The following is a 14,815-nucleotide window of genomic DNA, read 5'->3' as shown; positions in this document are numbered from 1 at the left end:
TTCCTTCTAGCTCTAAATCCTGTGATGCTAAGTTTATAATACTTATTATTATTACCCAGCAAGGAACTCCCTCTCTCTTAACAATGCAGTTACTCTTTAGCTTAGAGTATTAAAGACCTGACTGGCACACTGAAAGTTCTCGTACACGCCCTGCTCCCCCCCCAGTTACATTGCTAGTATGTGGGACTTGAACACAAGTCTTTACTACTCTGAGATTTTTTTTTTTAAGTTAAAACTTATAATTTTAACGGTGTATGGAACTCCCACTGTGGAAGCTTATCCCATTGATGCAAATAGGTAATTTGTTTGTAATTGCATAGCTTTAGATAGTTACCTGGGGGTGTTGAGAAGTTAAATGATTTGGACATGGTCACAAAGGCTATTATTTCTATTATCACATGGCAATTGGGATTAAAGTTCTTAATTATCTATAATTATCATATATACTTTAAGGAGAAAAAAAGTAATCACAAAGAAACATGATTGTTTAAGAGATCTAATTACAAAAGAAAAACTGACAAAATAACTTTGAAGGGACATAGGGCTCATTACCTTCTGATTCCAATTTCTTCTTTCATGTTTCTAGTGATGGACAAAGATAATTGATGTTCACAATGATGATTATAATGTCTTAGAGAATTCTGAATTAGCAAGGAAATTTTAAGGAATGTCCCCAGAATGTGAATTATTAATATATGAAGTACAGTTACATGTTTTTAGAGAAGATTTTAATGAAGAAGGGATATTGTTCAATGTTTGGTAAAAAACCAAATTCAGATCTTATGACTGTCCAAAATCTTCATGTTTCCCTCCCCCAATGACTGCCCCCTGACTCATTCAACAAACATTTATGAATTACCCATGTATGCAGAGCATAGTGTGAGGTGTTGAGCAGATTGAAAGATATGACTCTGCCCCTGTTTTCATGGTATTTATAATTGAATCTATTCTGGCTAATAATTGAGGGGTTCTTGGACCTTATTTCTTGGAGTAGATGTTAACTAGCTTACTAAAAATTAAGGTAAATAAAGAAGAAAATAGTTCTTTACCTGTTTCTCAGGTGATAAGCCTGATACCGCCATGTAAGTGCTGCCAATTGTCTTAATTTTTTCAATATCTTGAAATCGGTCTTCACCAAGTAACTAGAAGTAATCAAAGACAGTGACATTAGTTTCTGATTCTGTGCTCCCAACAAATATTGTCTACCCTGAAAATGAAAGAGAATGAGCAAACAGGAGTCATTTCTGGACATCGTTGAGTCCACATGATAGTGAACTTTTAAAAAATATAGTTGCGTCTCACAAAGGGAATGTTCTGCCTACCACTAGGATAATTACCACTCTGCTTAGCACTAGGATGCCTTGCTGTTTAAGCTAAGCTGACCTGATGGAGAGATAGGAGGTGGTATATGCCCAGTAAATCTAACCACTTTGATTCTACTACCACCTTGATCATTTCCTCTCAGACTGTGATGGAGACAGTTGAGGACCTTGAACCCAAGAACCTTGGAAATAGCTAGCAAACTTCCAGCCTAGTGCCCCCCCCCCTCCCCGCCAAGCATCATCTTGTGTAAGGACTTTCTTCTGCGGAGATGCAGCCTGGCAACTGCTCCTGCTGATGCTACAGACACAGCTACTGAAGACCCAGAAAAGAAACTTCTTGTCACCAAAGGTTTTGGGGCTATCAAATGCTTCAATCTCAGAAACAGATATGATTTTTGTCAGTATAAATGACATTAAAAGAAGCACTAACATCTATTTTCCTTCTGTATTCCAAAGACTCCAGGATCCTTCCATCTGATTTGTAAGTGAAACTGATAATAATGATGTTATTCAGTTGTTTTGGTCATGTCCAACTCTTCATGACCTCATTTGGGATTTTCTTGGCAGAGATACTGGAGTGGTTTGCCATTTCCTTCTCCAACTCATTTGACAGATGAGGAAACTGAGGCAAACAGGATGGAGTGACTCACCCGGGATCACAAAGCTAGTAAGTATCTGAGGTTGGACTTGAACTCAGGAAGAGTTAACATTGATATAGTGCTTACAATTTGCCAGGTACGTACTGTGCTTAATATTTTATAATTATAATCTCGTTGGATCATCATAGCAACCTTGGGAGGTAGGTGCTACTGTTATCCCCATTTTATAGATGAGGAACTCAGGCAAAAGAGGTTAAGTGACTTGCCCAGGGTCACCAACCTAGTAAGTATCTGAGCCTGGACTTAGAGTCGTATCTTCTTGCCTTCAGCCCAGAGCTCCACCGCACCACCTTGCTGCTTCCATAAGTGTTTCTCCCTTGTTAGAATGTGAGCTTCTTAAGTATTGGACCTGTGTTGCTTTTCTATTTGTATCTTCAACACAAAGCATAGTGTTTGCACATAGTAAGTGTTTAATAAATGCTTTATTCCATGTATCCCAAACTGAAATCATATCCCCTCAAAATATAGCCCTCTTTCAAATTTCACAATTTCTCCTGGAGGTATCACTGTTTTCTCAACCACTCAGGCTGGAAAACTGCAGCCATATCTAGCTCTTCCCTCTCCTTCACCCCACATATCTAATAAGTAGGCAAATTCTGGATATTTTGATCCTCAAATATTTGTGACCTCTTTTCCTTCCTTATGTTTCTGGCTATCATGAGTCTTTCAAGCCCTCATTATCTCTGATCTGGGCTATTAATATATCTTCTTAACAGGTTTCCCTCCCGTTTCCTTTGCTGTCTACCACATCTACCATGGAGCCGGCAAGAAACTTTCTAACGCACAGAACTGACTCACTTAACACCTTTAGTGCAGCCACACTGGAGTGCAGTGGTTGCAGTTCCCTGAGTAAGACATTCCATCCCTGTCTCAGTGTCTGGACACTGATGAGGAGCCAATATACCTCATGCTGGAAATGCTCTGCCTCCTCATCTCTGCCTTCTGGTTTCCCAGCTTTCTTCAAGCTTCAGCTCAAGTGCCCTTCCCAGGCTCCCTCAGCTGCTAATGCCTTTCATTTACACAGTCTAGAGTTTGTATATTACTCATCATTTAGATGTTGACTCTCCCATTAAAATATACCTTCCTTGAGGCAGTGACCTGTATGTGTGTTGTTTGTCCTTTATTTTAAAGAAGACAATTGACATCATGAGATGACGTCTTGACTTGTGTGTGAATTGGATTTAAATGAAGCAAAGTTGTACAAAGGCATCATTCTTATTCTCTTCCAGAGTCAACAAGTCTAGTGGCAGGACAAAAGTCCAGACACCTGGGAGTAGCCTGGGATGCAGTGGATGACCTGGTTGTCTTCAATGTCTGATCAAGCTCTAAGCACCCCACAGCTCCTGCTTCAGCTGCCTTCATGGCTCAAGGAACAAATTGCTTTCATTTACTCATTCTACCAGGAGAAGTCTTCACATGCCTGGGGTAGATATCTCTACCTCACTGATGGGTCTGAGGCCTGTCAGTTATTCTCAACCTGGTTTAGCCTGTCTGCCTAGATGGTTTTTACCACTGTATTGATACTGTGTATGCTGCAGCTTCCACAGGTGAAAGCTGGGTAGAGGTGGATGGACCCCAAAGGTGGATGAGCAGTCCTGAAAAGGGCTCAGCAAGTCCTGTATATACACATACTTATGTAAATACACATACGCATGGGGCAGCTACATAGCACAGTAGCTAAATACTGGGCCTGTAGTCAGGAAGACCTGAGTTAAAATCTGACCTCAGGTACTTAACCTGTGTGATCCTGGGCAAGTCATTTGAACTCTGCCTCAGTTTCCTCATCTTTAAATTAGGGATAATAATGGCACCTACCTCTTAGGGTTGTTGGGAGAATATTTGTAAAGTATTTAGTATAATTCTGGGCACATTATAGATACTATATAAATGTTAGCTAATACTATTATTATAACTGGGTAGCTAGATGGCACAGTGGATAGAGTAGCAGGCCTGGAATCAGGAAGCCCCATCTTCCTGAGTTCAAGTCTGGCCTCAGACACTTACTAGCTATGTAATCCTGGGAAACTCATTTAACCCTGTTTGCTTCAATTTTCTTATCTATAAAATGAGCTGGAGAAGGAAATGCAAACCACTCTAGTATCTTTGCCAAGAAAACCCCAAATTGGGTTATGAAGAGTTGGACATGCCTGAATAACAATTATTACTATCATTTACATGTGTATTTACTGATGCAAATATATGTGTATGCATATTATATGTATATACTATATATATTTATAAAAACTTGACGTTCAAAGCCCTCCACACTCAGTCCTCACCCTGCCTAGGTAGCCTTATTTCACAATACCTGTCACACGCTCTAAATTCTAGTAAAAATGAACAACTGACTTTTCTCTGATCTCATTCTATCTTGTCCCAAATTTACACCTCCACACCCTTGAATGCCCAGAACACACTCCTTTCACAGCTCTGCCTGTTAAAAACCTTCTCTTCTTTCAAGATCTAGCTTTAAGACTGCTTCCTCTGGAGCCATTCTTGAAGTCTCAGTGGAAGTGTGCTCTCTCCCTCCTCAGATGTTCCTGGGGCATACCAAGTATTGGAAGTAAGGTTGTGCAGGCAGGTGAAGGCCAAGTTGTCTAGAATTCTTCTTTAAACAACACATTTTACTGAGCATTTTATCTATTTCTTAATCCCACCCTAACTCATATAGACCATAAGTTTCTTGAGGGCAGAGACTATTTTGTATCATTTTACTTTTAAATCGAAGCTTCTGTTTTCTGTGTCAAAGAGAATGATCTTTGGATTTAGAAGGGACACAGAGAGAAGACTGGATCCAACTGCTCTTAATGAGTCTGAGTCATCAGGCCTAACTAAGAATAATTCTGAGGTACTGAGATAACTGGCAGATATACTTGAGTGGCCACTGACAGTGACCTCTGAATCACTGTAGAGAAAAGGCACCAAAGGATTAGAGAATGCCAGTAATAATAATGGCAACCACAAGGAGTTACTAAGGGCTTTACAAATATTATCCAATTTTATCCTCACAAGAACCTGTGGATGAAGTACTATTGCTATCCCTCTTTTACAGATGAGGAAACTGAGGCAAAAAGGGTTAAATGACTTACCAAGCTGAAAAGTGTCTGAGTCTGGATTTGAACTGAAGTCTTACTGACTTTAGGTCCAATACTCTATCTGCTGTACCACCTTGCTGCTGCTGGTGCTGGTGTGTGTGTGTGAATGTGTTGCTTTGGTATCAACTACCCCCTCAACCTTCTTGTCATTTACAAACTTGGTAAGTATGCCACCAATGAGAATTTATAACAATGCTATGCAGCACTAAGGGGCAATCCACTGGACATCATCTTCCACATAAGATTGGATCCAAGATGTAGTTAGATTTTGACATGTTAGAATCGAGTAAGGTGATATTCAAAAGTGATAAACATAAAGTTTTACACTTGGGCTAAAAACAATTTCCACTTAAATACAAAATATAGGAATCATGGCTAGATGGTAGTTCATCTAATAAGTGAGTATCCTGGGGTTTTAATGGATTACAAGCTTAACAAATCCATGGTTTAATATGCCTGCCGCCCCCCAATCCTGCCCCCATCAATGAGATCTTAATAACAATAACTGCAGCAGATACAACAATTTTATATAAGATTTTGGAGTTTACAAAGTGCTTCATGTCTGTTAACTGATTTGAGCCTTAAGACACAGGCCCGCTCTAGTGAGTTAATAGTCTGAATTAGCCTCAGTGTCAGCGGTAACAGAATGCTGTAAGACAACAAGGACCTCCTTTACATTTCCTCTTTCCTATGCATTTCCTTGACTTCTTCATCCTTGTAAATACCTCAGAAACCATAGTCTTTTGAAATATCCTTTAGCAGTTTCTATTAACTTAGTTGAAACTATTCCTTCATTATGTAGTGAGAGTTGGACAATGAATCACAGAACCATGGGATTAGAGATGGAAGGGGATCTCAGAAGTCATCTAGCCCATCCTCCTTATTTTACAAAGAAGGAAGCGGAGGCCCATAGGTCAAATGATTGCCCAAAGTCACACAGGTAGCAAATAACAGAGAAGGTGTTTTAAATCAGGTTTCCTGACTTCAAATCTAGTGTTCTTTCCATTGAACCACACTGCTAAGTGGGCCCTGGTCAGTTCCTCTGCTTGACGCTAAAAGGTGACTAGAATGGGTTCCCTATTTCAAGAAAATGCCATGAATACTATGGATGGATGAGCTATTCTGTGGTAGCCAGATATGCTATGCATGTACCAGGAGGAGTAAAAATGGAGAGACTGAGGGAAATGGGTGTACTCAACCTCATGCTGGCCTTTTGAAAAGTATGCACCTGATCCCACTACTCCCCCTGGCATAGCATGAATACATAGCCAATGAACTGGATGGCAGGCCCTGGCCCATGTGCCAGGCACTCTTTTAGGCAATGAGGATTCAAAGACAGATACAACATAGGACCTGTCCTCAAAGAACTTATTGGAGGAGGTAATATGCACATAAGTTAAGTATAAACAAAAGATTAGTAGTATATTTGGGGAAAAGGGGTGGGGAAGGGGAGGGTTCATGTGGAAGATATTCCTTGAGCTGAGTGTTGAAGGAAGCTACAGAGCCTAAGAGGCAAAGGAAAAGAGCAAACATATTCTACAGCTTATGCAGTGACACGTAGGCTGAAGGTGTAGTATCATGCATAAGGTGAGTTTAGCTGAACCTTAGAGTACATGAAGATGAGAAAATGTAAAATAAGGTAAAAAAGGAAAGTTGGAGCCAAGTTGTAGAAAGATGTAAATGCAAAACATAGGAATATTTGATCTGCATTTAATTACAGATGTAAAAGGGAGCCACTGGAGTTTACTGAGTAGATGAGTGAATGTGGTCAGACTTGTGCTTTAGGAAAATTGCTTTGGGGTTTGCTTCAATAGCATAGATACTAAAATCACTTTGGCAGATTTACAAAGGATTATTGGAGAGTGGAGACGCTTGGGGAAGGGAGACAAAGAAGTAGTTTACTATAATAGTCCAGATAGGAAGTGATAAGGGCCTAAAATAGGATGGTAGCTTTGTTAGAAGAGAGAAGTGGGGGGGAATAGTAAATGCTGTGGATGAGAATAGATAAGATTTAGCAACTGAGTACATCTGTGGAGTGATGGGCAGTGAGGAGTTGAGGATTAACTCCAAGGTTCCTGACCTAAGTGACTGGAATAGTGATGGTGACCTTGACAGAAACAGGGAATGAAAAATGGGTGGGTTTTCGGGAAAGATAATGAGTTCTGCTTTGGAATTACTTAGTTGGAGATGCCTAAAAGTTAGTCAGTATAAAATATCCAGCAGGGAGTTAGTGATCCAATATTGGAACTCATCTGGAATCTACAGCATCATTGATGGCTTACTCTGATATAGCGCTTTGACTATTTATCTCAAGTAGCACCATCTAGTGCCATTATTAGATAAAACACTGGTCCTTCCTACACCAAACCAGAGTCTTCTGTGGGGGGAAAAATTAGAACCATTCAAAAATGGAATAGGTCTTTTTAGGAGGTTTGTGTTCCACCTAACTGAGGCTCTAAAGAAAAGGTTGGATAGCTCCTTGTCAAATATATTATAGAAGAAGTATTTGTTTAGCTATAGATGGGGCCAGATATCTTCTGAAGTCTCTTACAACTCTGAGATTTTGTGATTCTGTTTTTGTCTTTTGCATCCTTGGCCTCAACACAGAATCTAATATGTAGCAGGTACTTCAATAAATGCTTTATTGGATTGAATATCACCTAATCACTTCAAATAACACAGGGAAAATACATTTACATGCTACCAAAATGGCCACACATTTTTTAAAATTCAAAAGCTGAATTGAATCTTGTAGGTTCTAAATTCATAGCTCTAACTTAAGTATGGGAAAGTAATGATAAGCTATCTCATGTTGAATTGGCCATGTGGAAAGGATTAGAAAGAATTTAATCTTCACGCCTCTTTTCTAATTATCTCCAAAGTCCCATTCCATTTGCTCTATGGATGATTGCACCACATTTCATTTAGGAAATCTTAATAGAACAGAACCTTATTGTAATATAACTCATTATTGCATGCAATTTTATGTATGGTGGGTCAAATCATGGAACTGTAGAGTTAGAAGGGACTTCAGAGACTATTTAGCTCAAGCTGTACTTGAACAGGAATGCCTTCTAATACAGTTCACACAGTGATCATCCAAGGGTGGGGAACTTATATTCTCCAGGACACACGTAACCCTCTAGATCCTTAGGTGCAGCCTTTTGGCTGAGTCCAAATTTTACAGAACAAATCTTTTTCTTAAAGGGATTTATTCTGTGAAGTATGGATTCAGTCAAAGGGCCTTACCTGAGGACCTAGAGGGCCGCATGTGCCCTCAAAGCTGAAGGTTCCCCATCCCTGATCCTTGCCTCCAACCTAGTTTATCCAGCAACTGGCAGTCCCAGTAAAACTTTGATTTCTTTACATATCTGAATCTAATGCAATATTAGAGTTACTTATAGAAATATATATGTATACATACATATTTAATTGTAGAATAAGTCATGGAATAATAGTGTTGGCAGGGTCTTGGGAGATAATATTGTCTCTTTCTTCCCATTTAATAAAATAAGAAACTGAGTTCCAGAGAACTTGCTCAAAATTATAGAAAGTTACCGTCAGAATTGAGAATACAAAGTAGAGCGAATGGCATGACGTGCTGTCTCTTGTATTAATTTTGACTGTGCTGAGTTTTGTATTCTTAGAAGCCCCTCCAGGGAAAAGAATTCCACTTTTCATGTGCAGAGAGAGAAGCCACAGGGCAAGTTCTCATGCAGGCTGCCCCTATACCTTTCTTCTTCATAATAACTTTATCCTTGAACCTAAATGTCATAAAGAAGCCAGCAGGTCTCTGGGGATGACACGAAGGAAAATGTGAATTGTCTTGGGCAGTATATGTCATACTGGGGTTTTAGGCGCCATGATTAGAAGAAATTAGGTTAGTGTTAGGTTGGTGTCAGTTTCTGGCTTGTTAAAATCTCTTGTTTCCTTCAAGATTGAGCTCAAACACTGCCTTTTACAGGAAGCTTTTTCTGATCTCTCCACCTCTCTCTCTCAAAAGTACTTTATAGTTATTGTAAACATATTCTTCATATACTAACTTGTATACATTCTTTTATTCCTATTTATATAAATGTTTCTTCTCAAAGAATATTAAGTTCCTTAAGGACAGAGACCATTTCATCTTGGTTTTGTATTGTCAGATCCTAGGGTTCTACCTGGTATGGAGAAGAAATTTACGACATGCTTATTGATTGATTGCCCACACAACAGTAAAAGACTCTTTATCCTGAAAGGTCTAAAATAAGACAGAGTGTCTTCAATTTATCATGAGATCCATGGAGATGTTTTAGGGAAGGTGTTTTTTTTTTAATCCATAGATTCAAAGTATTAAAAAACAGATGAAGAATATCTTTTGGGCAATTACATTTTCTTTACTGCTTTAGGTTTGCAGAAATCTTTTCTCACAACAACCCCATGAAGTAGGTACTCCACACTTTCTAATCTTTTTCTTACAATTGAGGAAACTGTTTCCAATATAATAATCATAACAAGCAATTATATAGTATTTTAGGCTTTGCAAAGTTCTTTACAAATATCATCTCATTTTATCCTCCCAACAATCTTGACAACTAGGTGCTATTATTATCCCCATTTTGTAGATGAGAAAACTTAGAGAGACAGGGATTAATGGGCTTGCCCAAAGTCACACAGTAAGCAAGACCTGGATTTGAACCCAGGCCTTCTTGATTTTAGGTCCACTGCTCTATTTATCACTTAGCTGCTTCTAGATGAGTCAGCTGACTCACTCCAGGTCACAGGTAACAAGTGTCCCAGCTGGAACTGAAACCTGTGTCTTCTGATTCCAAATTCGGTGCTTTTTCCATTACTGTTCGATCCCTGGAGGAAAGCATCACTTGGTACATTTTCTTCATGCATCTTAATGGAAAATGCAGAGTTTTCCTTCTTTTTTTCCTTTTTATGGTTACCTCTCCACACTACTTTGAAATTGCAACTTTGCCTTTTCCTTCATCTCTTCTTGAAATCACTTTTAAAAAAACATTTTCTTTTTCCCCTTTGAAATGTAATGTTAAAGGGGAGAGTGAGTCCTAGAGGAGGTTTTGTTCAAGATGATTAGAGTTACAGAGTTAGAAGAGGCCTCAGCGATCATTTAAGTCCTAAGCCCTCATGTGGCACATGAAGACAAGGGAATCCAGAAAACAAATGTCTTACTCAAGATCACACAGCAACGTGGAGGCAGAGTCAACACAAAAATGGAAGTCTTCTGATCTTCCTCAGTGCTGCCTCATGTATGTAACTGAATCTAGGAATTCAACCTCATATTTGCAAAATGAGCCCCACCTTTGAATCACCTTCTTCTCCTCATACAGTCTTCCTCCCTGGACACTATCTCTTTCATCCACATAAAATATTCATAAGTTTTGACTCTTGTTTTTAAATTCTCAGAAAATGAGTAGTGTCTGGTCTAATAGAAAGAATACTAGATAGAGAATAAGAGGGCCTGGGTTTAAATACTTAGAAGCAGGGGTATTGTGAGGCTCCAATGAGATCATGGATGTTAATTAAGCACTGGCTAATCTTTAAAGCTCTATAGAAATTCCAGTTATTGTTATGAGTATCATCCTTATTAGCCTCAAGTTACCAGACCTCTAGTCTGAGAATGACTTAATTTCCTATACCTTCTACTACCCACAAGCAATGTTGATAGAGCAGGACAGGGGTGTGCTGGTAAATATTTAACAGCTAGGTTCTCCTGCAACACCCCCCCCCCCAAAAAAAAACCTATGCACACATACACTATGTTTAATCTGTATCATTAACACGTTTTAAAGTCTAGAGACAATCAGGAAAACAATGAATCCAACCCTGATTTATAGTGATTGTGATTTGTGAGGGGTAACTGTTCACTCTGAAAATTTAACAACCCCAGTTCACCACTTAGATGTGGCTCCAAGACACCCCTTCATATGAACTTGGACAAATTAGTAGTTAGTTATCCTCTCTGGGTGTCAATATCTCTCATCTGAAAAGTGAAGAAATTAGACTAGATGACTTATGTCCCTTCCATCTCTAAATCCTAAGAGAAATTCCATTAAAAATTATTCAAAAACATTTATCAAACACCTAAATGTTATGTATTTAATATGATCCTACAACAGACTACTTGCTTTCTGAGGGTCAGACTAGCTAAGTATAGACTACCAATTCATTGATTACTTTAGAAGTAAATTTGTTATTCAAGGCAATAAATACATACACACAAAAATAAAACAAAAGTTTGTTTCTATGGTGAATATAGTAGAGTAGGGGGACAAGGGTGGAAAAAAGAAAGTGCTAAGAACCTCATGATTTTTAGACTACAAATGGTAACTTGTCTTAGTACTCTAAATAGAATATCTTTTTCCAGTGACCAGTGAAAGTTCATACTACTAGAAGAGCTGAATCATAGTAATATTGAAATTCTTACTATTAAAAAAATGGATTCCCAAAGGAAGTTACAGGTAAATGGAAGGATGGCTCACCGTTTTTCCTTGGACAGGCAAATGAAGGAGTTAGGGTTAATTTTACTGTGTGTCCTAAGGCAGCAAGGAATGTAATTTCATGGGAAATTTGTTCACCTCCTGAATGCTCATAGCAAGCATTTGCACCACCATGAGAGGTTACTATGAAAGTTGTTGAAGCTGATGTGCAAAATCAGTTGTGAAGATTTCAGAGGTAGGAAAAATTCTATAAATAACATGATAATTCTACTCAAATCAAATCAGGAAATATTTTAATACTTAGGGACCTTAATTCAAAGACAAGAATAGAGGAAGAAAGTAAAAAAAAAAAATTGACACTTAGATTAGAATAAAAATAGGACAAAAATGAGCAAAGTCAAATACTCAGACTATGGAGAAGTCTCACTTCCGCAAATGATGAATATTTTAATTCAAGAAAGAGATAATGGGTATAGTGAGCATGACAAGTAGCACAAGAAATGAAATTGATTACATTTTAGTATGCAGGGAATGACTGGCTACTGATCTGAGAGCCATTTCCAAATCAAATATTTCTGTACATTTAGATAATCAACACTTTAGAGTAGAGAGCAAAAACAAAAGCAAAATAGAAGAAAAAATGAAACAAAGAATTAAATGGAATTAAAGGAACTCTAATTTGAGCCATTAAAAAAGATAACACCAAAAATAAGAAATAACCAAAAGAACACCCACGACCACTGACTATAATTATTTCTTATGGTAGTTTAATCAATAGAACTCTATCACAGCAATGAGATCAAAAGAGCCTGGAAATAACATTTGCAAGCAAACATTTGCTCTCTTTGCCAAGACAAAAATATGGTAGCCAATGAAAAAACCTATCTAGGACATTAATTCATTTGCAAAATCCTACAATAGAAGATGGTAGAAAATTCATAAAACAGAAATAAGAGAAAAGAAAACATGTTTAAAGAAAGATTGACAAGGGACACAATTAAGCCAGATCATAACCAGAGTATTTATGTAGGAAAGTAAAAGGGAACTGAAAATAGAAGAAAAAGGTCTAGGAAGATGTTAAGAACAAACTCATCTTCATCAATGAGAGTGATTCACCACATCTGTAATCTAACCTCAGTCTCTATTGTGCTCTATGAGAGAGTAGAAATGGTACCAGAGAAAACAAAAATGGTGGTCCTAGATGAGACCAAGTATATATTCAAAAAGTGTAGGAGCCAGATCATACCAGCATGCTAGTAGCAATTGTTAAATTGTCAGTGTGAGCATTTCTATCTCAGAAATCGATAAACCCTATAAATCAGGGCTTGACTTATTGTTTCATCGATTGTCCAGACTTAAGAAAGTGATGGAGAAAATGTTAACAACATAGATTTCAACTTAAACACGTCCTGCAGTTTCAGAGACCTGGTTGTTAAATATTTGCTATCATACTACTGTGTAGATGGTACAACTCCAAGGATGCTACAGGACTGATTATTTAGATATCTGAAAGATGAGAAGAAACTAAGTTCCTGCAGAAAAAACAATGCCCTGGATATTATTAACTTTCCTAAAAGATGATTTTAAAAATAACAGTTATTGCTGACTCATATGCCTAATTTCTCATTTTGAGCCAGACTAGATGGCTACTTTTGCTGGGTATACTATAGAGGGGAGGGAGTCCTTCTCAACGCTTCTTGACTGGTTGACATAATCAGGTATGAGTTGGGCTTGATGGCCTCTGAGACCCTTTCTAACTCTGAGATTCTGTGATACTAAGTTCTTGGTTTTTTGTTAGAGAAGGCAGCAGTAACAAATAGATATTAAACACCTAATCAAGACATTCTGCTAGGGGCTGGGGATAGGAAACCAAAACAAAACCAATCTGTGCCCTAGAAAATATTTCAGTGAGGAATACAATATGTATGTGATAAGTAAACACAAGGAAATTTCATGAGGGAAAGATTTGTAACAAGAAGAAAGGGATGAGGGGAAGCTTAATGTAAGAGGTGACATGAAGGCTGAAATGAGCCTGGAAGGAAGCCAAGATATTGAGAGGAGTATATTTCAGGCATGTGGGAAAGCTCAATGCCAAAGGCATAGAGGTAGGAGACAGAAGTCAAGTGGAGGAGTTTGTATTTTGCCCTAGAGCAAAGAAGGAGCTATAGAGTTTTTGATGAGGGGAAAGACTCATAGATAAAGGAAAGAATGGAGCACTAGAAACAGAAAACCAATTAGGAGACTCAGACTAATCTGCATGAGAAACCATGAATATATGAAGTAAGCTAGTAGCCATGTGAGGGGAGAGAAGTGATGGGTTGTGGAAGATGCTGTAAATGATAGTTAGCTCCCTTATAATCCCAAAGTTACAATTCCTGACAATTAGAACAATTAACAGTGTCCTAAATAGAAATGGTGGTGGTGGTGGTGGTGGTGGTTGTCCTTTGTTCTTGAAGACGACCAAAATGACATCACTATGATAAAGTCAAATTTCAATGTGTCCAACTGTGGCTGATTAGACCATTATGAACTTGGAATGCTCTCCCACAGATTGGGAACAGATAATCCATGTGAACATTTGGGGTGGATACTCTAAATCAGCACATCCTGGGTGATGTCTTTTGATTCCCGCATAAATTGGATTTAAGTGAGACAGAGTTGCACAATATCGTCAGCCTTACTTTCTCCTCCTGAGTCATCACAGTCCAGTGGCAGGACAGAATCAAGGCAACAGCTCACAGTGGATGACCTTGGTGTCTTTGATGGCTAACCAACTTCTAAGCACTCCACATTGCCTGCTTCAGCTGCCTTCATGACCATTGGAATGAATTGTTTTCATTCACCCATTCCACCAGGGGAAGTCTTCACATGCTTGGGGTAGACACCCCCCAACTCACCAATGAATTTGAGATCCCTTGGTTACCCTCAACTTGGTTGACCCATTTGCCCAAATGGTTTACTGGCATATGGCCACTGCACACATTACAGTTTCTTGGAGCCACAGGTGAGAGTTGGGTGGAACAAGTGGATACCGAAGGTGGAAAGCAGCCCTTAAAAGGCCTTGGCAGTCATTACACCAACTGGTCCTCCCTGAACACACTCAACTAGGTGGCACAATGGATAGAGTGCTGGCCCTGGAGTCAGGAGACCCGAGTTCAAATCTGACCTCAGACACTTCATAAGCTATATAAAGGGCAAGTCAATTAATTCAAATAGACTTCAAAAAAACCCCTAAACTCTCTTAGAAAAAATCCTTAATAGAAATACATCAGTTTGAAGGAAGATTTGCTTTATGG

General features: G+C 38.6%; 1 protein-coding gene and 1 long non-coding RNA gene across 3 annotated transcripts in view; one reads left to right on the top strand and one right to left on the bottom strand.

Annotated features, from left to right (window-relative positions):
- The window catches only part of ADCY8 (adenylate cyclase 8), a 387,812-nt gene that overhangs the window by 11,914 nt on the left and 361,083 nt on the right, over positions 1-14,815 (bottom strand). For both annotated transcript variants that reach the window (XM_072603060.1, XM_072603059.1), the window contains one exon: positions 1,050-1,142. In XM_072603060.1, coding sequence (XP_072459161.1) covers positions 1,050-1,142 — 93 coding nt within the window. The remainder of the gene's footprint in view (positions 1-1,049; positions 1,143-14,815) is intronic.
- On the top strand, positions 1,890-3,078 carry LOC140500492 (uncharacterized). Its single transcript, XR_011965760.1, has 2 exons — positions 1,890-1,989; positions 2,698-3,078. It is a non-coding gene; the product is annotated as an uncharacterized lncRNA (long non-coding RNA).

This window comes from Notamacropus eugenii, chromosome 4, assembly GCF_028372415.1.
Source record: "Notamacropus eugenii isolate mMacEug1 chromosome 4, mMacEug1.pri_v2, whole genome shotgun sequence".
Lineage (NCBI taxonomy): Eukaryota > Metazoa > Chordata > Mammalia > Diprotodontia > Macropodidae > Notamacropus > Notamacropus eugenii.
This window is presented reverse-complemented; position numbering and strand designations above follow the sequence as displayed.